Source organism: Mustela nigripes, chromosome 10, assembly GCF_022355385.1.
Source record: "Mustela nigripes isolate SB6536 chromosome 10, MUSNIG.SB6536, whole genome shotgun sequence".
Classification (NCBI taxonomy): Eukaryota; Metazoa; Chordata; class Mammalia; order Carnivora; family Mustelidae; genus Mustela; species Mustela nigripes.
This window is the reverse complement of record NC_081566.1, coordinates 58,466,588-58,490,392: the sequence shown is the minus strand read 5'-3', so window position 1 is coordinate 58,490,392 and position 23,805 is coordinate 58,466,588. Positions and strand designations below refer to the sequence as shown.

Here is a 23,805-nt window from a genome sequence, read left to right as displayed (position 1 = left end):
GGGCGGGGGCGGGCCCGCCTTCGGGCCCCGCCCCGCCCCGCCGGTGGCCAAGGGCGCGGCACCCTCACTTCACTGCGGAGCTGTGGTCTGCACCAATCGAGCGGAGGTGATCCAGGTAAGTCCACGCACTTACTGGCAACGCGGAGCGTGGGCCTCGGGGCGCTTCTGGTCCAGCGCTAGGCACCACCCCTACCTCTGCCATCCCGGGCTGAATAGGGATGCGCTCCCTTTCCCCTTTCTGGTCTGTACACTTCCATCTATCTTTCCATCCCCTTTGCCCCCCTGATGCACCTGCCCTGCATCCTCCCCCTGATGGAGTAGGTTTGGGGCGTTGAAATGGGGTCCACCTCGCTCTCTGTAACTCAGGGAGATTCTCAAGGTCAACACTAAAGTACCTTCCTTTCCTCTCTTCCTCTCTCCGGGTTGTGCAGACCCGGCTTCTTGTTTCTGCCTCCCGGAGCCCACCCGACCTTGCTAAGTGCCTGCTGGGGCAGGGGGCAGTGCAGGCCCGATCGGTAACAAGTGCCCTGGGAGCCCTATGCCTGCTGCGGATGTGGATGTGTTGCTAGGAACCCTCCGGGAGAACCTCCCAGGGAATTGTGTTTGTTTTCCTGCTGCCTCATAGAAACGTTTGTCTGTTTGTACTGAAACCCGTATGTGGGTCATTTCCTACCTCTGCCGGAGAGCGGGAGACTCCTCGAGGGAGGAGGACTCTTAACGTACGGTTCTGCTTTGGATTTGAGAGAATTTTCCTCCTTATCTGTGTCACTGCAGGGAGCCCCAGGGCCAATGTGGTGGGGCAGCTGCAGGGCGGTGGAAGGGGCTGGAGACTCATTGGTGAGTCATTCTCCTAAGTTGTGGCTTCTGCTGTTACTTTCCTTTCCGACCAGGAGTTTAGGAGCTACTTTGTAGCTTAAGGGACAAGTGAGTGTGGAACAGGAGATAAAGGAAAAGATGAGACAAGAGGGTGGGTTGGAAAGGAGTGACAGTTGGGGCTTTAATCTCTCAACTGGAGAAAGGGAGCCCTAGAGGGAAGGACACTGCTTTGCAGACCGATGGCTTTTTGCAGGTGCTGCGGACCCAGGCGTGGTCCTGTGGAATTGCTGCAGATTTGAGATGTCCTCTGTGCGTGGGAGCTGCCGCAAGGGCTTCTCTTGGGAAATGTGTAGATCACCAAGAGCCTGCAGTTTGTGGGAAGCACCCAAGGTTATCGGTCAGAGTTACAGGCTATGTTTTAATTCAGTGAACTCAGTACTAAGAGCATAGTATCCTGGTCAGGGGATCAAAATGTTTATTCTCACAAGAGTTAAATTTAACCAAGTTCAGTAAAATGAGCCTCTAATCCAAAGAAATACTTTTACCCCAGGGAAGGCGTTGTTTTGCTTCCGTCCTGACACAGTGTTACAGAAATAGAAAACTTTGTCAAGCAATTTTTTTTCCTTGAACTGATGTTACTATATATAAAACAGATACACTAGAAAGATCACTGTAGCCAGCTATAGAAAGTGTACACCAGGGGCTTCCTTGGATTAAGGAACAAAACTGGAGAAGGGCAGTCTTCCCCCTAATTTAGACTTCCTTTTGTTGGCTTAGAGCCCTGAAGAGACAGTCATGAAAGGGAATTTCCTGACTTGGAGGACAGCAAAGGGAGTGAACGTACAAGAAAGAAGGGTTTTACCCTATTATCCAGAGACAGGCTGAAAAGCCCCTGGAGCAGTTTTCAATGAAGTAGATGACAAATCAAGCCAGCAAGATGTAATTTAATGCCTGCTGCACAGTTAGCTGTATTTAAACCTATTATTCCCTATTTAATATTTAAATATTCTGAATCTGGATTCAGAATACAGTTGCCAACTACAACTGACCGTGAGCCATTTAGTATTTTTATGCAATGTTTTTTTTTTTTAAGAATCTACATAATGCTACAGTTTCTGCAGTTGAATTCATCCATACCACTTATGAGTTTGCAGTCCTCCTGAAAAAGGAGGATTCAGCAGTTATGAGCTAGGATACTACTGTGTACAAAAGCATTCCTGTTTCCCTCACCCTCTCTTCCAGTGTCTACCTACCTACTTAACCCTTGTGAGGAGAAAAACATCAATGAGGAGCTGGGAAAAATTGCAGTACTTTCCAAATAACATTTGCAAATACTTTTAAGGATTTCATCGTTTGGGCTTCTAAGTCCCCCTGTTGACCCTCTGAGTTCTTGCCAGCGTTGACCTGTTCATTAACTGAACTCAGTTTTCTAATACTTTGGTGCTTTAGTTCACTCTTTTTTTTTCCCCCTTAATTTATGGTATTTTAATTCCCATCCAAAGCAAAGTGAATGATTTTGGCTCAGCTTCATCCTAAATACAGACAGGCATAAAGAGACTAACCCTGTTTCAGGCAGCTCCGTGGTTCATTTATCCAGAATGTCCGATACCCTTGTGAGGACTCAGCAGCTGCTGAGAATTAACTATGGTCTGCCCACATTTCTTGGGATGGAAAATCCAAGTGGTGTCACTGTGACTCATTTGAGATTTTTATTTTCCTCTTGTGGAAGTCAGGGCTTAATTTCCCCATGACCTTCAGTTCTGTGTAATGTCAGTTAAGGCACAGGTTGTGTGGAAGTCATGATGGGAAAAGAAATACCAATTTCTGTGTTGCTTTGCTCCTTGCAAACCTGCACACTCGAAAGACTGGAGGAAGTTTTTCCTTCCTAGCATTTTTCCTCTTGTCATACTGCAGTGCTGACACTCATTAAAAGAAATTTAAAAATAAGTTACTTTTTGGACCTCTTCCAAGTTTTTTTCTTTCTTCCAACTAGAAAGTTCTCAGGCTTTAATCTGTCACAGACTTGGAGTTAATTATTAGCTCTCTACTCCTATTAATATAGTTCATGCTCAGGAGAGAGTCTGGGGAGATAGAAAAGTTCCAAAAGAAGTCAGGTGTGGTCAGACTTGAACTCCAATCAAGAGGCAGTAAGGGTGAGGGTGGAAAGCATAGACTCTGGAGCCCAGCAGCTCTGGCTGTGTGTGAGTCCAGGCTTCCTCTGTGATGGCTGTGTGACCTTGGGCAGATTACTTAACCTTTCGGATGCTCTTAACCTTTTCCTCATCTGCAAAATAAAAGTAATACGATATAGTAGGTATGCTCTGAGCAGCTAATACTGGTCAGCTACTTAGAATAGTATTTAGCATACATTTAAATAATACAAGCTAATAATAGGTATTACCGCTAATAGTTGATTTCTCCTACCACGCTAATCTGTATCACTGCACATACCCTTCTAGTCTCTACCCTTCCAGACACACTGATGTCCTTTCTCTTCCTTACACAAGCAAAGCCCTGTCCTGGCTCCTGTGTCCTCGCTGTTGACTCGCCCTGTGTCTCTCTTCCCCATCACTTGATGTCCTTCAGAGCCCTTCTCTCAATCTGCTGTGGCCCTGTTTCATGGTCCTCCTGTGTTGTCTGGCTCCCCATCACTGTGTCTTCCGTGGGGTTAGGACCTTGGCTCTCAGCCTGGATGACCATCGGAGCCTTGCACATCTCACTGCCTCATGTGGTGCCCGGCAGGGAGTGGGGGATAAATCAGGGAAGAAACCATTCCCCAAAGCGATACTGAAGATAGTAGGTGCGGGCTTGAGGTAGGCACTCTATTTAGGTAAAATGGTTTGCCTGGCATTGATTGTATCAGATCAGCTCCATTTAGTGAATTATTAATTGTTAAAGTGATTTTTATCTTCTGCGCCCCATGGCTTCTCCCCATTCTTTCTCCTGCCCTCTGAGGTGGGTCCCTCCAGACCACAGGAAACGTCCTGCAGGCTGTCGCCAGGATCACATCCCCTGGGACACCTGCTCCAGATGGCCCAGCATGGCCCTGGACTCCTAGGGGAGGTGCCAACACACCTCTCACCCCACAGAGCCTTTCATGTCAAGAACCTGTTTGGGAAAGTTTGTCATCGCACCAGAAGGAGAACGAAGGAGTTGTTCTGTCTTGTTACAGTCTACTCTTCCTAGAGTCTTAAGGAGCTGAATTACCAGTTTTTTCTAGGGGAGACTCTGTTCCATTCAGGAAGAACTATTCCCATGAACTTGGGCATCATGCTGGCCCCGCCCTCCCCACCCTCCCCCACACCAGCCAGTGCACACAGTTAGGTATTGTTTGTTTGCAGCACGGACAGTTCCCCGAAGTGTTGGAATTAAAACCGCATGGGAAACTTGATTTCTTTTTTTTTCTTTGAGAGCACAAGCGGGAGGGACAGGGAGAGGGAGAAAGAATCTTTAAAGCTGAATGCATTTGGATTATAACACATTTATCTCTTAAAAGAGACAGACTCCCTACCCTTCTGATCATTAGCTTCTACTTTCCAAGTGTTCTGCCGGGAACACCGATGAGGAATCACAGAATGTGCTGGGGAAGTTCACCCTCTGGCCTGCTTCGGCTGTTCCGCCTCACTGAGTTCATGATCAAGTGCAGCATAAATAATGCTGTGCCTATTCAGCTAACTTGCACTTTTAGCCCTTGGAGAAATACCTACCAAATGTACAGTGCAATGGTGGAGAGTAGTTGTTCTTCCGCACCTGGGTGATTATTCCTTCTCTTCAATGTCCACGTACTTTTTAAAAAAATCTAGCTGTCCCGTGAAACTTTACACTCAGACAGATCTCGTTATCTGTTTCATGTAGAAGTGGCCAGAATGGGGGGCGCCTGGGCGCCTCACTCATTAAGTGTCTGCCTTTGGCTCAGGTCATGATCCTGGGGTCCTGGGATCGAGTCCCGCATGGGGCTCCCTGCTCAGTGGGGAGTCTGCTTCTTCCTCTCCTCTATTCGTGGTTGCTCGTACTCTCTCTCTCTCCCAAATAAATAAAATCTTTAAAACAAAACAAAAGTGGCCAGAACTAGCATTTTGAAAATGTAGGATGGACACAAAGAAATTCTGTGATTCTTTTTTCTCTCCCATCATGGAAACAGGGAATTACTTTTGTGTGGCTTCCCTCCAGGCTATAAAATTTCTCCTTTGAGCTCTACATGGGTTCATGAAAGTCATCTTACCTGAGATGATTGTGAGGACTGTTCATTTGTCTAATCAGCTAGAGGCAGAAGTGAGGCTGGGCAGCTGCCCTGGGGGGCCGTGAGCAGGCTAAGTAGACACCGGACACAACCTCAGTTCTCAGAACCACCTTCCATGTTGGGGGCTCACGGAAGTCCATTTGAGACTGATCAGACCAGCCCTTTAAGTGACCATCCTTATGTTAGTCTCGTGAGAATGGTGTGTTTTGCCACATAAAATAAGCAGCTGTGTATAAGGAAGGTCAGATGACTAGCACAGGGAACCAGATAAGAATTTTAAGGAAACATGGGAGAATGGGTCCAAGTCAGTCTGTGAGTGTTTTTCATTGTCCCATTGCTGGGGGTGTGAAAAGGGACACAGCTGAGACATGGCAGGACCGTTTGAGGAGAACAGTCCTGCAGGTGGAAGTAGGGGGTGACCACTGTCCAGCTTGGCTTTTATCTGCTTATTTGAGGGCGAAGAGAGAGCTGAAAGCTGAAATCCTTTCTCCTTTAAAAAATCCAGTTGAGGGATGCCTGGGTGGCTCAGTGGGTTAAAGCCTCTGCCTTCGGCTCAGGTCATGATCCCAGGGTCTGGGATGGAGCCCCGCATTGGGCTCTCTGCTCAGCAGGGAGCCTGCTTCTCTCTCTCTCTCTCTCTCTCTCTCTCTCTCTCTCTGCCTGCCTCTCTGCCTACTTGTGATCTCTGTCTGTCAAATAAATAAATATAATCTTAAAAAAAAAATTCCAAACTATGGAAAGAACCTAGATGTCCATCAACAGATGAATGGATAAAGAAGATGTGGTATATATACACAATGGAATACTATGCAGCCATCAAAAGAAATGAAATCTTGCCATTTTGTGATGACGTGGATGGAACCAGAGGGTATTATGCTTAGCGAAATAAATCAGTCGGAGAAAGACAACTATTATATGATCTCCCTGATATGAGGAAGTGGAAATGCAACGTGGTGGGTTTGGGGGGTAGGAAAAGAATAAATGAAACAAGATGAGATCAGGAGGGAGACAAACCCATAAGAGACTCTTAATCTCACAAAACAGAGAGTTGCCAGTGGGAGAGGGGTAGGGAGAGGGTGGTTGGGTTATGGACGTTGGGGAGGGTATGTGCTATGGTGAGTGCTGTGAAGTGTGTAAGCCTGACTGTTCACAGACCTGTACCTCTGGCGCTAATAAAACATTATATGTTAATAAAAATTTTAAATATTTAAGGGAATTGAGGGAAATTGGAAGGGGAGATGAACCATGAGAGACTATGGACTCTGAAAAATAGTCTGAGGGTTTTGAAGGGGCGGGGGGTGGGAGGTTGGGGGAGCCACGTGGTGGGTACTAAGGGCACGTGTTGCATGGAGCACTGGGTGTGGTTCATAAACAATGAATTCTGTTATGTTGAAAAGAAATCAATAAAAAATAATCTAAGTGATTTCATTTAGTAAAAGATAAATTGATGTGATTTCATGGCTCAGAAGTGATCGTTGGAGGCAAGTGCTCAGATACGAAGCCTGCCTTTTACTCCCGTTTGTGCAATGTTGATTGTACCCTAGGGAGCTCCTTTTGGCAGCCGAGAGAGACTTGAGTAAATACTGAAGGAAAGCTTCATCCCTGGGGTGTTCTGATGAATGTGGCTCAGGAAGAGTTCTGGGTAGTCCTTGGAACTGAAGGAACCCCTACCCAGTGAGATAGGGGAAGTGGTGGCAGAGGCAGGAATTGGAGGGAATCAAAGCAACGCCCCTAAGCGCTATGGTGGGATGTTTTCAGAGAGAACCTGTCAGTGAAATTTCTTGAGGCGGGGGTAGGGGGACTACCTTAGGCAGATGTCCTAATGAAAATCCGTGTTGCCAACTCAGACACTGGAATGGAGCGTGTTTTCTCAATGAAGCCCGAGCTCGATCCCTTCTCAAGGGGGCACTTGGCACTGGTGCCTTGGGGCTTTCTTAAAATCCGCTGGGCTGAAGATAGTTGCCCCAGTCTCCCCCTGGAAACCCATGTCTGTTGCCCACTGTCCTCTACCTCTCCTGCTTCAAAATACTGCTTTTCTTTCCTTACCATGGTGAGGTCTTCCAAAAATCATTTTCAGCTATTTAACCCTCTGATTAAAAAAAAAAGAAAAAGTTACACATAGGGGGTGCCTGGGTGGCTCAGTGGATTAAGCCTCTGCCTTTAGCTCAGGTCATGATCTCAGGGTCCTGGGATTGAGCCCTGCATGGGGCTCTCTGCTCAGCAGGGAGCCTGCTTCCCCCACCCCCGCCCGCCTCTCTGCCTACTTGTGATCTCTGTCAAATAAATAAATAAAAATCTTTTTTTTTAAAAAAAAGTTACAATTAGAAGTGTTGCTGTTTTAAAAAATATGATGTAGAAGTAATTCATTTTAAAGTATTTTCCAAAAGGGCATCTATTAAAAAAAAAAACAACTCACAGCTAACATTATATTAAATGATAAAAGCCTGAATACTTCCCCCCAAAGATGGGGATCAAGATAAAGATGTCCTTTCTGGTCACTTCTTTTCAACACCATATTGGTTCTGGTCCGGGTGATCTAGCAAGGAAAAAGAAGTAAAGGCATTCCCAGTGGAAAGGAAAAAGTAAAACTGTCTTCCACGGATGACGCGATCCTGTATGTAAAGCATTCCATGGATCCGGCTCTCCCTTCCCCTGGGCTCTGGTGCTCCTGCTCTGTTCCTCCACTTGGCCCCTGCCTAGAAACCGCAGGTCCTGCTCTGGAGCTGGAGTTCTGCAAAGGTGTGTCTCCTCACCACTCCCTACTGTGGGGGAAGGAGTAACCTAACTCCTGGGTAAGGGGCAAACGCTTCACAGGGGGGTGTGGTAGCAAAGAGGTAGACCCCGGGGGTCAGTTGGCTTGTGTTGAGACCTCAGCTTTGCACTCACTAGATGTGGGGCCTTAGACAAGTGGCTGAACTACTTTTGCCTCAGTTTTCTTCTCTGTGAAATAGGGTTGAGAACAGTAACTACCACACAGGATCGCCGTGGGGAGTTGTTAATTGATGTAAACTCTCCCATGGGCCGGACGGGGGAGAAGTAGTAGGTCTTCTAGGATGTGTTCGGGATGTAGTGGTGATAGATACTATTTCCCATTTTGCTATTTCTGCCACGTGGGCTGGAAAACTCCGTGAGGAGTTAGTTTGGGTGTAGAGCCTGCTTAAGGGTCATTCTCTCTTTAAAGAAAGGAAGGAAAGAAGGAAGAGAGAAAGAGGGAAAGAAATGCAGATTGCCAAGCCCCACTAAGGATCAGAGACTCTGGGGAATGGGGTGCATTTTAACAGTTGACCTTGATGCTGCTGAAGTTTGAGAACCATTGATGTGCAACATAGGACAGCCCCGAACTGTGATTTTGTCCTCCTGGAAGTTACTATAGAAAATGTAAGCAGGAGGGCGCCTGGGTGGCTCAGTGGGTTAAGCCGCTGCCTTCGGCTCAGGTCATGATCTCAGGGTCCTGGGATCGAGTCCCGCGTCGGGCTCTCTGCTCAGCAGGGAGCCTGCTTCCTTCTCTCTCTGTCTGCATCTCTGCCTACTTGTGATCTCTCTCTGTCAAATAAATAAATAAAATCTTTTAAAAAAAAAAAAAAGAAAAGAAAATGTAAGCAGGAGACGTTCTCTTCCCCTAGCATGGTCGGAAATGTGTACTATTTCCATCGATCAGTGTTCGTTCAAGTATGTGTGGGAATAGCTAAGCGAGCAGCCTGGAACACATGTGCACATTCAGGCGCACGCCTGCAGCCCACGCGGGTCAGTGCAGAGTACAGGCGTGGTGGAGGAAGGGGTAGGACCTGGCACTGGACCAAGCATGGGCAGGATGGGCCAGCGGAACGGATACAGGAGGCGGAGCTGCCCGCGATGTCCTGCGGCACTTGTTTCTTAACCCTCAGCACAGGGGCTCCCACCTTCTCCCCTTCCCCTAAAACCCGGCTGTCCAAGGGTCGCCCTCACCAAAGCCAAGAACACATCTTGGTCTGTTCATGCATCTTGGCGCAGGTGTCCATTGGTTCCTCTTTGGAGCTCTTCCTTCCTTCCATTTGGGGTCGGTACTGGTCCCATTCTTCGTGCCTTGGAAGCTCTTTCCATGTGGAAGAGCTGAGTCCTCCCCCAGGGCCATCTTGGCTAACCGTGGGGCTGCTTGCTTGGTTGTACACCTTGCCCTTTGGGAAGTGAACATTTCTGCTACTAACACACAAAAGTCTTGCACTTTTGCCTCCTCCCTTCCCCTCTTCTTAGTCCCTGGGGGGAGAAGCAGCAAGTACTGACTGTTCCGTGGTGGGTAAAAGCCCCTCTCATGATCTGGATCCTGTCTCCTAGTGCTCCCCCCATCTGCGGGGGTGGCGGGAGGGCTGGCCACACCAGCCGCCTTTCTGTCCCACGAGTGTGCCAGGCTTCTCCTTCCCTGGGGCCTTGGCACTTGGCGTGAACTCTGACCTGAATATTCTCTGCCCGGAATGTTGAGTGCCGTTTGTGTGGGGGTGTGAATGTCGCTGCAGCCAAGTCTTCCCAGTCTTAATTGAGATATAATTGACATATGGTACCATGTGGGTTTAAATATATAATACATTTCTTTGACATTTATATGGCTGTACGATTGCTGTTGAGTGTGAGCGAACGCCTTGGCGTATTTCTTATCAGACTTCTATCCTCATTCGAATGTCGATGACTTAAGGATGGGGACCCCATCCTGTCCACTGCTGTGTCCCCCACCCCTCAGCAGATGCCTGGCATACAGTAAGCATTTTCATGTTGTGGTTGAATGAGTAAATTAGTGTTCTTAGGTACATTGTGCTGTCCACACTAGAAAACTAATTCTCCCTAGACACTGTATGCTGCCCACACTGGGAATCTAAGTCGACCAGCGTTTTGCTGAATTTGAATCTGTTGCCAACAGAGTCAGACCTAATTTCTGAGTCAGAGCACCTTACTGATTTGTAGGAAAACCAGTGTCTCCTTATTTAGGAAGTATGACCTATGTGGGCAGAGACACACACTTACCAGTGTTTACAATATGCCTTCATATTTGGGCCAGCATGTATTAAGTTGTTCATACCAGAAGCTTATCTAGTTTATTTCCTTTGTGTTTTTTTTTTTAAGATTTATTTATTTTAGAGAGAAAAAGAGCATGTGGGAGGAAGAGCAGAGGGTTAGAGAGAGAGTCCCAAGCAGACTCCATGCTGTGCACAGAGCCCGACGTGGGGTTCGATCTCACGACCCTGAGATCACGAACTGAGCCCAAACCAGATGTTTTTCTGACCACCCAGGCACCCCTAGTTTATTTCCTTAATTCCTCAAATCATCCTGTGAAATAAGTAGTTAGTATTCTCCTGTTCTGTAGAGAAATTAGATGACATTCCCAAACTCACAGAGGCAGCGAGCATCTAAACACAAACCCATCTGACTCCAGAACATGAGTCTCATATCCTGCTGTCTCTATACCTGTGGATCTCTGCATAGGAGAAGACAAATCATAAAACAGTATTCAAGTCTAGGAGTAAAAACATTTCCAAAAGGACCTCTACTCTTAAATAAGTGATAGGAAATGAAATACAAAATCTAGTTTCTTTTAAACCTTCAACTTAATATCCTTTCAGCTGAACAATTGTGACTCATCTCCAGACGGCCGGCTGGGGAACAGGTAACTGAAGCACGGGAGGGGAGACAGAAACCCTTCTGTGCTGTTTCTGCCTTTCCCAGTACATGCACTTCCATTTTGTAGGGTACATGGGTCCCCAGCTCCTGATCATGGCGCTGAAGGGGAAGATCTGGAACTGGGTGTGTGTTCAAGTTGCTGGTTTGCCTGTTTCTCCCAGGAGAACATGAGCCTCATGAGGGCAGGGACCCAAGTCTGGGCTCTTCATCTCCAACATGGGGGTCCCCAGTGAGCGGTGCACAGCAGGTGCTCAGTAAACTTGAACAAGCAAGAAGCAGGTGAACACATGCTCACCTCCCCTCTCGGGCCTCTCTGGCCACAGTGCCAGTTTCCGAGGTCCACGCTGGAAACCTGCTTCCTCCTGAACACTCCTGCTTTTCGGATACTTGAACACAGCTGGCTAGGAGTTCAGAAAAAGAAGTGAGTATATATAGTTATAAGTTAGCTGTGTTAAAATAGCCATTCTAAATAAATTCTTTTTTTTTTTAAAGATTTTATTTATTTATTTGTCAGAGAGAGAGGGAGAGAGAGCGAGTACAGGCAGACAGAATGGCAGGCAGAGGCAGAGGGAGAAGCAGGCTCCCTGCTGAGCAAGGAGCCCGATGCGGGACTCGATCCCAGGACGCTGGGATCATGACCTGAGCCGAAGGCAGCTGCTTAACCAACTGAGCCACCCAGGCGTCCCCTAAATAAATTCTTAAATGTAGATTATCATTCGTTCAAACATCCCCTTTTATAATTGAATCAGGGCAGAGACCGTTCACATTAACACATGACACAACCTAATCCCAAACTTCTGCTGAGTGTTCCGCACCTGCCAGTCGTCATGCTGGGCGCTGAGAGCATCCCCATACCCGAGTCTCCCCAAGGCTTCCTCGCAACAACTGCAGGGGCAGGTGGGTACCACCAGTGTCTCCATTTGACAGATACGGAGGCTGAAGCCGCTGAAATACGTGAAGAATTTCCCCCAAGGACACACAGCTAGGAAGTGTGGCAACTGGGTACTGAGCTCAGTGTCATTCCAGAACATCCTGAGTGAGTGACGAGATTCAGGCTGGAAGTCCCATATGACTGGTCCCATAGCCGTGTATTGTCTAGTTCTCTGATTTCTCAATTCCTGTTGTCAGGCCATTTCCATATGACTTTTTGGTCTGTATCTGCTCATCGTGGAAATTATAGGAAAGTACAAAGGAAGTCTACAGTTTTCCTGTCTGGGAATAATTAAGCTTATAATTTTGATACTTTCTTTTAAAATTTCTCCTGTTAGGGAAAAAAACTAAGATTATTCTGTATATACATACACTTTTTGAAATTTTTTAACCTAACATGCTTTATGTTAAGCCCATTTCAGCACCTTTAATCATGTGCACGCCATTTTAGTGGTTATACACTATTCTGTTTATGGGTGCACTTGTTTTTTTAATTAGTCCTCTTTTCCTGGTCATTGTGCCATTGCTGTTGTTACTGTTACAAATGGTGCTTAGGTGAATGTCTTTGAACCAAATCTATCTGAGTGTCTGATTATGGCCTCCAGCTAGCTTCCCAGTGAACTAACGAATCAGAAGGTATGAAAGATGTAAAGAATATTCCCGCTGCCGGGCTCTTCTCCAGAGGGTTCGCTTTTGCACTTCCCCACCACTGTGTAATCGTGCGGATGAGGTACTTTTAAATAGGCACCTAAATTCTGTCCTGTTTATACAGATTATAGCTTCTCATATACACAGCTGGAGTGCAACCAGCCTCGAAAACAGGGTGATGATTAACAAACGCCATTGTACAGCCAGGCGGGTTGCAGAGGACTCTAGACCTGCTTTGGAAACTGAGCTCCCAAGGGGCTGTTAGGCCACATGCTGTGCATCTGGCACCATGTCCAAGACCCAGGTCTAGGGCAGAGCTCCCACCCCCAAGAGCACCTTATCCTCTTGGGTCGCTGGAAGGGTTGCTGGTGAGCAGAGCAGGTATGTAATCAACAAAGTGTGAAGTGCAGCGCGGGGAGCGCCCATGCCAGAGGTGCGGAAGCCTGTGCCCCAGAGAAGCTATCTGCCAGCTCCAGGGCTGGGACAGCCTCGGGCGTGGCTGTGGCTGAGGCTGCCAGGGCTGGGCCTCTGTCAACTGCACTGCCTCCTCTTAACCAGTGTGCACACCTGCACCCGAACCCACAAAGGCCAATCTTTAAGGGGTGGGAGCATCCATGTCTTTGCCCTGCATTCCTCAGAACAGAAGGACTCAGCCGGTGATGGGAATTTTGGGGAGAGTGGGGGGAACTCGGACTGAGTTTGTGAAAGGACAAACCTGAACCATTTTCCAGTCCCTGTTGGATTTATGTTTTCAACAGCGATAGTGACAGAGCTTTTTTCGTGTCCTGACCTTGTCTTTCTCTGCTTCAGAGGTTTTAGTAGATACTTTTAAGGAGAACAAAAGGGAACTTAAATTCCTTAGGCGCCTGCTCTATGTGAGGCTTAGTTCCAGGTGACAAACATTCTGTTGGTTGGAGGTGTCATTCCCAAAAGCCGCATCGAGCGGTGGCACGGTGGCGTGCTTTGTTTATTCCACAGGTGTCTGTAGGCACACTCTGTGCTTGGCATCAGGATGTTAAACACAGTCACCCCTTGTGGGAGCTGGGTAGCACACCCTGCTCTGGCGTTTGAAGCAGGACTCCTCACTTGGCGGGAGTACCAGGGGGTCATGGAGGGCTGTGCTGCCCATCCTACAGCTGGCTTCCTGGACTTTGTTCTAGCGTCTTTGCAGGTATGTCCAGGCTCCTGCAGGGAGAGGTTCAGGGAGGTAGGCACTTTGCCCCCATGTGAGCACACTTGCTGTCCCACGGCTCGCTATGCAGTCTTTTGCAAACCACCCACTCTAGCACTGGACTCTGGGTCCCCCTTACTATAAATTCTCTGCCCTTGAAAGGTACTTGTTCTTCTGGTTCTGCTTGCCCCTACCCAGATTGCTTTTCCCTAATACCCATCACTGGAGCAAGGGAGGAGGAGGGTCGCTTTCACTCGAGTGTGAATCCCAGATTACATACACACTTTGGGAGAGGAGCTCAGTAGTAAATACTAATTTCAGATTGTAACTTTTTGAGCAGTCACCTGAGTGTTCATTGCCTGCAACAGAAAGATCTACTCAAGAGGTACCTGTCTGGCCACTTAGCTTCTCATACCCCAAGGTGGTGCAAACCAGGAAAACCAAGGGCGGTGACTAAGCCATGAAATTTTGCCATGCCTGGGTATTTGGGGAAGAATTCTAAAACCCGCTTGGGTCTTAGTTCTGCTTTCTTCTGCTTGAGCCTCCATTTCCTTCTCTGGGAAGTGAAGCTAATGGGATTTTTGAGGGGGGGTAAAAGTGGCTGAAAAGTGCTACACAAACACGGGTGACCCCATGCTGCCAGGGAGCCTGGCGTCCTGTCTGGAGACTGGGGTCTGGAAATGGGCTCTCACTTCAGGACTCTTTTGGCGTGCAAATACTGACCTAAGCCAACTATGCTTAATTGACTGTCCTGACAGAGTGAGTGACAGCTTCATTTTAAATGACCTGTCTAGCCAAATGCTATTCAGCCCCAAGTACATCACATAGGTTGGGAGGGTCACCCATTGCTATTTTCAAAGAGGTGTTCAGGATTCGTCTTATATTTTTGTCTCGGTAACTGCTACCTCCTGGAGCTGATTTTCTGCATTTCAGGAAGCAACTAATTCTAGAAGGGAATGAGGGCAGGAAGGTTTGGAGGGCAGCCAGAGACCGCTTGCTTTCTGCAGCCATACCTGATGGTGGGGAGAGAGTGTCCAGGAGGCGTTCCTGTGCTGAGTCATGGCGATAACCCTTTGCAGTGTGTCCCCTCCTTCCCTAACCCAAGCAAGGCGGGCTGAGCACCCCTGGGATGCCGTGCAGGGTAAAGAATGTAGAAGGAGAAACTGGGGAGAATTATTATGGATGGTGAAGGGGTGGCAGTGCAGACTTTAGGACTTCAGCAGTAAATGTCACTTTTGAGTCCTAATGGAAGAGTACTTTTGAAGAACAGAGCTGCTTTCTGGCCCCAAATTCCACACTGAGAAAGGCGCTTGACCCCAGCATCAGCGCAGCTCTCTGTTTTCAAGTGGGATTAAAAGCGAACGTTGGAACTGGATTAGAATCTAAATGTGAATCCCAGCTCTGGTGCCTTCTGTTTTGGACCCAGCAATGTGCCTTCACCATCGGGGTATTCTTTGGGAAATAGGGTTATTCCATCTTTGCTGGGTTGTTGGTGAGGTCAACCAGAAACACTCTGGGGCAGGGGAGCCCACCTAGGCTTGGAGGACAGATTGCAATGAGCGAGTTAGGAGGGTGGATGTTTTAAACCAGATGCAGAACATAGGCAGGAGCTGCTGGCCTGTGGCAGCCTGGCCCGCGGTGCCTGGGCAGGTGAGGATCTTGGGAATCAGCCTGGCTGTGCTCCGTGTCCTGCCTGCCTCAGTGGTCTGCCGACCAAAGTCAGAGCAGTTGGACGGCCGGCACTGATCCTACCGTGAGATGATGAGGGCCTCCTCCCACCTGCCAAGTTCTCTTCTTGCTGGCCAGTCCGTTTCTTCTCTTTCCTTTCCTTCTGGGGCAGAACAGTAACTAAAATAGCTCAAATGGTAGAACCCTGAAAAATGCTAAGATTCGCTTGTTCTCCATTTTATAATGACATTTTTCGAATATACAGAAAAGCTGGAAGGATCATACATTTACCATCCGTAGAGCCACTGTCCGGTTTCCATAGTTAACACTTGGCTCTGTTGGTTTGTATTGTCCTTTCCTGATCCATTTCAGATAAGTTGCAGGCGTCAGATCACGTCCTGGGGCTAGTTTTGAAGCGAGGAGTGGACCTGGCTCCCCGGAGCTGCCCAGAGCCCAGTCTCTTAGCAGTGTGATGGGCTCCGCCTGCCACTGGCTCTCCTGCCCTCTCCCAGACCAGCGTGTGCCCCAGGATCAAAGGGAGTCCAGGGTGCCTGCCCTCAGTGACCCCCTCCCATGCCAACAGACTCGCAAAAACTTGGAATCACCGTATATTGTTTCATATCCTGCCTCGCCCCCCCACCTCTCTCCTCTCTCTCAAATTTAATAAATCCTTTACATTTATTAAGGGATTTATTAACCTTTTTTAAAAATTATTTTTATTAACCCTGTTAACCTTTTTTTTTTTTTGTGAAACTATGGTTTTTCAGCAGTTGTGTCCTCTTCCAGCAATGCCTACCGCAGTGGTACAGCTTCATTGGAAGAGAACACGTGATATGATCACACGCTCTTCTGCATGTACATTGCATACTTGCATAAGAGTCTGTTGTGTGACACACAGTGACGTCTGCATCACGTTTACTCACAGCTTTCTGACCTGTAGGTAGACCTTCAGAGGGAGTGAAGCCCCGAGCTGCGGGCCTCCTGCGATGGGCGCCTGCGGTGCTGGGTGGTATCCTAACTCGTCTCCTTTCCACAGAGCCAGCATGGCTGTCCTCTCTAAGGAATATGGTTTTGTGGTTCTCACCGGTGCCGCCAGCTTCATAATGGTAGCTCATCTAGCCATCAACGTTTCCAAGGCCCGAAAGAAGTACAAAGTGGAGGTGAGTGGGATCCTAGATCTGTTGAGGCAAGAACTTCTTTTCAGTCATGGAAGGAGAGGTGAGAAGCCAGAGGCCAGCAGTGGCAGTCTGAGGACCACATCCACTCGAAATCCTGCCCTTTTCAGGCAGGAAGAAGGCAGGAAATGGGGGGCCCTGCTGGGGAGCCGTCTCCATCTTGTTTTCACTTGATCTCTTTGTAGAAAGACCAACTGTGTTGGGGTGAGAACGGTATGGCCTTTGGCTGGAGCTGTGTGCCAGGAAGAGTGTTATTTTCTAGCGAGGGTAAACAGGCAGGACCACATCAAACCAGAAAGCTGCTGCACAGCAAAGGAAATTGCCAACAAAATGGAAAGTGCCACCTACTGCATGGAAGGAATTTGTGCGAATCATACATCTGATAAGGGGTTAATTTCCAAAATGTGTAATTCATACAACTCAATAGCAAAAAAATATAATAATAATTAAAAAAATTTTAGAATTTAGAAATTTAGAAACTGGGCAAAGGAGCCAAACAGCCATTTTTCTAAAGACCACATACAGACGGCCCGCAGGCACCTGGAAGGGTGCTCACCGTCACTCATCATCGGGAAAATGCAAATCAAACCACAGTGAGATGCTGCCTCACGCCCGGTGGGGAATGGCTATGAGCAAAACGAGAAGAAATAGCCAAAGCTGTCGAAGGGGGAGAAAAGGGAACACACTGTTGGTGGGAATGTAAATTGGTGCAGCCACTATGGAAAATAATGGAGGGTCTTCAAAAAATTAAAAATAGAACGACAGTATAATGCAACAGTTTCACTTCTGGGTATTTATCCCCAAAAAAAGAAAAAATGAAAACACTGACTCAAGAAGATCTGTGCACCCCATGTTCATAACAGCACTATTTACGGTAGCCAAGCCATGGAAGTAACCCAAGTGTCCATCAGTGGATGAGTGGATAAAGATGTGTGTGTGTGTGTGTGCGAGCGCACGCGTGCGCGCACATGTGCATATACGTATTTATGTACATATATATGTGTTATATATATATATACACACACACATTATATATATATATTACTCAGCCATAGAAAAGAATGAAATCTTGCCATTTGTGACAACATTGATGGACTTTGAGGGCCTCATCCTAAGTGATATAAATCAGTGAAAGACCTAGATTTCATGACCTCACTTACATGGGGAATCTAAAAAAACAAGAGCTACAAGGTACAGCATGGCAGCCATAATGAATAATTCTCCATTATATATTTGAAAGTTGCTAAGAGCAAATATTAAATGCTCTCATCAAAAGAAAACGCTGCAACTGTGGTACCTAGACTTACTGTGATCACTCCACCACACACACATACATCAAATCATTACGTTACACGAAACTCATGTGTGTCAATTATACTTGGATTTTTAAACATAAGTAATACAAAGTAACTAAATAGAGTTAAGTGGTAAGTCTTCCTCATGTGCCACTTTAAAAATGGTGTTGTAAGGTGATTGTTTCCCAAGTGAAGAAACGTGTGGGGCTGAGGTTAGCCTGGGCTTAGACGGTAGACCTAAGAAGGAGGTCTATGAAATGCTTCCTTTCGTTCCTGCTGATCTAAAAAGGCTAATTACTGGGGTTGTCCCTGGTGAGCAAACTCAAATGTCTGCTTCTGTTCAGCAACTTATTGTTAGACTCTGACTAGAGCTTCTTTTTAAGTTTTCCTATGGATTTTCCTTTTTTTTTTTTTTTAATGGACACATCCATTAAAGTTCTCACACTCAATTTCTGTTCTCCCATTAAAGAAAATCTTAGAAGGTTGCAGTATCTGATAGCTCGTGGGAAGGAGATGTTCCCCTGGGGTGTCTTTGTGCTGTGTGGGGAATCCAACAGTCACGACACAATGTCAAGGGCAGGGAGTCTGGCTCAAGCTGCCTCCCTCCCTTGTGTGACTGTGGCACAGACATACATTCGTAGGACTGGATATTAACAGAAATATATTGAATCTGCTTCTGAGAGTTGAGACCCCACTGCAAGTGTCAGGCAGAAAGTGATCACCTGTCAAGGGTAAAGTAGAAGTTGCTTGAGGATAGATGATCTTGGAGTTTGGCTGTAACTCAACACTCAATGCTGCTGCTCTTGACCATTCGATCCACGGTATCTTGTCCTCACAGTATCCCACCATGTACAGCACGGACCCTGAGAATGGGCACCTTTTCAACTGCATTCAGCGCGCCCACCAGAACACGTGAGTGTCGGCCCCGCACACCCCTGGGGAGGTCTGCAGTGTTGTGTCCTCTGTCCAGCACCTCGGCTTTTGGTCCTCCTGTTCACTGAGTAGCAGCTGGGATGATGATCGGGAGCTAAAAGAGTCTTAGAAAATATGTCTGTGGACAGACTGAATATTCAGAGTTGTTAGAAGAGTGGGGTTCTGGATAATCCTTCAAAAATGTCTTTCAAGTTGCATTGGCCTTCAGCAGCATTCGCCAGGCTTCCTGTCTAGGCTGAGATTGAATCTCCCAGCCCTGGGGAGGGAGTGGCTGTGAGCTCTGGAAGGAAATCCGCTGGCATTAGCCACCACCTTCCTCGTTAGAGTATTCAGAGCTGTGGACTTTGGCTCCCACGCAGGAGGAAAGAGGGTGGATCCTAGTGGTAGGGCCTCTCCCTGCCCTCAGCGTTCAGTTTTACTCTCCAGTGTCTGACTCAGCAAATAAGAGCCTAAGGGGTACGGGCACACGTCAGATGGGCACTTCTTACAAAACGGTCTCTGTCTATTCCAGGCTGGAAGTGTATTCTCCCTTCTTATTTTTCCTAGCTGTTGGAGGTGTTTACCACCCGGTAAGTTTTCCCAAGGAGTTTTCATCTATTTGGATTTTTTAAAAGATTTTATTAGAGAGTATGTGCATAAGGTGGGGGGTAGGGAGTCAGGGGGAACCGCTGACCAAGGAGCCCGACATGGGACTGGATCCCAGCGTCCTGGGATCAAAACCCAAGCCAAAGGCAGACCCTTAACTGACTAAGCCACCCAGGCGCCCGTCTGTTTGGACTTAGTTCTCTGAACTATTAGGGAGGAACGCAGGAAGTGGATATTGAATGAACATCTTCAGTGCCCATTAAGAAGAATTTCATTCTTGCTAAAAAGTTCTTTAAGGCATATAGAACCTTCCCCATTTTTTTTAATAGATCAGGAGAAGCCTCTTGGATACTATATAACCATCCCAGGGGCAAATAGCCACGTAGAAAATAGAAGAATTTGAACCCAGGTCTGATCCTGCAGGGTTCATGTCCGTGATTTTCTCCTTTGTCATAGTCAGGCATTGATGGGTCACCTGAGGTCACAGCGGTGAACCAAACAGACCCAGACACCGGGTTAACTCTTACTCAGGGTCATTGACTCTAGCACACAAGTACATGATGCAGTTCGCCACAAGGCGATGCGTGCCACGGAGGAAAACCCAGCAGGCGGGAGGGAATGGAGTTCCAGATCGGGAGACCGCTGTGAGTGAGGACGTCAGGTGAGGACTGTGGCAGCTGCCAAGGTGACAATGAGGCAAAAGTTACAGAAGGGTAGGGAGCAGGTGTCGCGGGTGGTAGATGTCTTTGGGCAAAGCGCGAGAGCAAGGCCCTGAAGCCAGAGCCCGTCCAGTCTGTCTGGTGAACAGTGAGTGGGGCGGCACGGCTTCCGTGGGGAGCAGACCACAGGGCCTTGTAGGCCGTGACGGCTCGTGGCTGGAGTGTGGTGTGCGGTGTACCTTACCGAAATAAAGCACGACAAGCCAGTCCCTCTAGTGAGGCATCCCCATGTCCACCCCTATCCCCTTCCCAGTCTGTCTGCCCTAGACTCCATTCCTGCACTTAGGGCTCTAAGACTCAAAGAACTACTCTGGGGACATCTGGTGGTAACTGTGCAACATTACGGCCAAGCAGGGCCTGGCAGGTTGCCCATAGTGACTTAGGGGCCCGGGATTTTTATTTTCGGTGGTTTCACACACCTGATCATTAACCTTACCCCAGATCAACTAAACAAATCCTAAAGCACTAACCTTACCCCTTGGGAAGCCACTGATGAATGGTGAAGGCACATGAAGACTGGTGTGCAACGTTTCATGTGCCCGCTCCCCCTCCCAGTCTGTCCTGACTGGTTTTGACCAGACGGTCACCCCAGGATGGCGCTCACGTAGGACTAGTCATCTTACGTGAGTTTTACTCTCTCTTCTCAAGGGCCATGGAAGGGGGAGACGTCTGCCTCCAAGACCACATGTTCTGGGATGACAACAGGACACGCTCTGCCCACTTTTTCTAGCGGAGCCCTCAGCCCAAGTGCGGGCCGCAGCACAGCCTGCTCTGACCCCTTCTGGGGGACAGTGACGGGGGAGCCTCAGAGAAGCAGTGGCAGGCCCATGGAGACAGCCAGGCTTCTCCGTCAGTCCTGCCTTGGGGTCAGGGTCCTCTTGGGGCTTACCCTTCATGCCCCACCCCCGGCCTGCCTCTCCCTCTCTCATATGTCCACACCTCAGTCCCCAGGGCAAGCCAGAAGGTTCCTTCCACCCCATCCACCAGGAAGGTCAGCCCTCACCTTCCCCATCCACAAGCAGTTCATAGAAGAATCACAGATCTTTGATTTTCCTGAGACAAAGAACATGCCTCTACCCTAACTTTGTTGGGGGAGTGTTTTACCATATCCACGGAAGTTTTGGGAGAGCATTGTGTCTTCAGCCTTAGATGTTAATGTTTCTCCAGTGCTGATACTGATCCAGCCCTTCTCTTGCAGCGTGTAGCTTCTGGCCTGGGCTTGGCCTGGATTGTTGGACGAGTTCTTTATGCTTATGGTTATTACACAGGAGGTGAGTACATCACGACATCTGCCAAGGAAACAAATTAAAAATCCCATGCCACTGTATTTTTCTTCTTAGCGGGGCTTTAAGAAAAGGAGACGTACTTCGGTGTTTAGGGGGAAGCTCTGGTATCTTCCTTCTTACTAACCTTTGAAAAGTAACAAAACCTATTTGTACTGAGCACTTCGTGTGTGTCCGTTGCTGCTCTGAGATCCGGTGGATGCTGTTTAACCTGCTAGCATTTCTGTGATGCAGATAGTGTGTCCTGTGCTATAGATGGAAAACGGAGGCTCAGAGCTACTCGTGTAAACTGGGAAGCCAGGATTTAAACCCAGGCAGCCCGACCCCAGAGCCCCCGCTGCTAATTCACTACGATAAATGGTTCCCCTAGAGAGAACAGGGAGAGACTCTTGACTCTACTTACCTCTTGAAAGTGGGGACACCCCCAGAGGTCCTGGAGCACAGTTGTTCTAATTATTATCCCCAGTTCTCTGAGGGTCCAGAGAAGACTCTGGGGACACATTTCTTGGCACGCCATAGCTGACTTACTGGCCACTGAGGCCAGGCGTTGGTTGACCTCTTAGGACCAGATGGTCTGACGCGCGACCCCCGATGCCTTGCTAGAATGGCTGGTGGGTGTTGACGGCATTGTCCTCTGTCTGGCACCTCCAGTCACCTCTGTTCTCTCTCCTGTTTCAGAGCCCAGCAAGCGGAGTCGCGGGGTCGTGGGCTCCATAGCCCTCATTGGCCTCATGGGCACAACCGTGTGCTCTGCCTTCCAGCACCTCGGTTGGGTTAAGACCGGCTTGGGCGGTGGGTCCAAATGCTGCCATTGAAGAACTACAGGGTCTTCAAAAACTCATTCGTTTTGAGTGACTTAACTTTTATTGTCAGTGACTTTTTTTTTTTCTAAATATAATAAAAACTTACCTGGCCTTAGCCTCATACCTAAACCTGACTCTGCTGATTTCTTTTGAGTCTCCTTCTAGGAGAAGTAGCCTGTTCTACTGGATGGGAGAGGTGGTGGGTACTAAGCCCCCTCCTCACCCTGCCACAGATGTTTACTGAGGTGAAGCTGGGGAAACATCCGGTTGTGGTAGTGTGTTCATAGTCATGCCACAGCCGTGAAAAATTGGGGCCCAAGGAAGGAAAGTCTGTCAGCCTGAGTTGGGATATAAGAATATCTTACACTTACAGTTAACACCTACGGTAACAAGGATTATTTATTTATTTAAGATTTTATTCATTTGAGAGAGAGAGCACAAACGGGGAGAAGCAGACTCCCCGCTGAGCTGGGAGCCAGACGTGGGGCTTGATCCCAGGACCTGGAGATCATGACCTGGACTGAAGGCAGGTGCCACCGTCTGAGCACCCAGAAGCCCATTTTGAAAATTTCTATTAAAGATTGCTTCTACTGCAGCACCTGGGTGGCTCAGTCCGTTAAGTGTCCGACTCCTATCCTGGCTCAGGTCACGATCTCAGTCATGAGGTCCGTCTCCACATCGGGCTCCGTGCTAGGCATGGAGCCTGCTTAAGCTTCTCTTTCTTTCCCTCTGTCCACCGCCCCACTCTCTAAATAAATAAGTAAATAAATAAAAATTTTTAAAGATTGCTTCTATTGCTTAAAAGCTCAAGTTATAGACTAATTTTATGAAACTTCACAGAGACACAAAGACCCAATAGTGTAGGTCGAAACAAGGAAGGACACCGTCAGCACAAAATGGGGAAAACCAAACAGGTTCGGTTGACTTGGAGGAGGCTGCTGGCTGGCAGAATGAGGGCTGCCCCCGACGGAATGTGGCTGTGAACTCAATTCACGGAGGGGTAGCGTCTATACCTGTGCTGCTCAGTACTATAGCCACAAGCCACATACGCTGTTTACATTCAGACAAATAAAATGTAAGTAAAACTCAGTTCTGTAATTGCTCTCATCACCTTTCAAGGCCTCTCTGACCCGTGAGGATTAGAGATGGGGTCTGCACCCAGGCCCGGCTCTCAAATCCATGCGTTTTCCACTCTGCTCCTCCATCACCTGAGGCTGGAGTGCTCTGCTCAGGGACTGGACTCGTCGGCCGTGGCCGCCTGACCGCCCAGAGGCTAGCAGTGTACACTCTTGCTGTGGCTGGGACATCTTCCCCAGCATGGAGCAAAAGGAGGAAAGTGAGGGCTGTTTTCATAAAGCTCTAACTTGCATCCTTTTTATATTAAAATGTCCTTTATAATAAATGATGGTGATGATGAGTGGTATTTGTGGTCCAGACTTGAGAAAAATTGACTTTATAACAGGCTAGGGTTATGGTTTCGTTTTTTTTGGTTTTTGTTTCTCGTGTTTATTTTTTCGTAAGCAGCGCACCTCGGATGAGAGAACTTGTGGTTTCCTTTCGCATCACACAGTTGGGCACCAGGGGAGCAGCACGGGGGTGGCCTGGGCACGAAGGGCTGTTTTCACCTTTGTTGCAAGTCTGGACGGGATGTAAAGTCATGTGATCCGTCTTTGTCATTTTGCTCTTGTGGAATGGGCTCCAATGAAGTTTTATAGGGAACCCCACCACGGGAAATGATGCTGTGATTGAAGCGGGGAGCCCAGAGCTCGGCCTTTCCACTTCCCCAGGTGCCCCACCCAGGGTGCCTGAATCCACTGTGTACATCTCTGCTGCGGAGAGTAACAGCTACTTTCTGTTCAATTCCTTTGTCTCATGGAGAAAAAAAAATTTTTT

The 23,805-nt window shown here is 48.0% G+C and overlaps 1 protein-coding gene across 2 annotated transcripts; it reads left to right on the top strand.

Annotated features, from left to right (window-relative positions):
• Positions 1–5: 5 nt before the first annotated feature.
• MGST3 (microsomal glutathione S-transferase 3) lies at positions 6–22,041 on the top strand. Of its 2 annotated transcripts, XM_059413395.1 has the most exons (7): positions 88–115; positions 775–837; positions 16,156–16,279; positions 18,428–18,501; positions 19,034–19,091; positions 21,025–21,097; positions 21,788–22,041. In XM_059413395.1, the coding sequence occupies exons 3-7, from the start codon at positions 16,163–16,165 to the stop codon at positions 21,922–21,924; spliced, it is 459 nt and encodes a 152-aa protein (XP_059269378.1). In that variant the 5' UTR covers positions 88–115; positions 775–837; positions 16,156–16,162; the 3' UTR covers positions 21,925–22,041. The 2 variants fall into 2 exon arrangements, with proteins under 2 accessions (XP_059269377.1, XP_059269378.1); XM_059413394.1 differs by lacking the exon at positions 775–837 and having other exon boundaries at positions 6–115.
• The last annotated feature ends 1,764 nt before the right edge of the window (positions 22,042–23,805 follow it).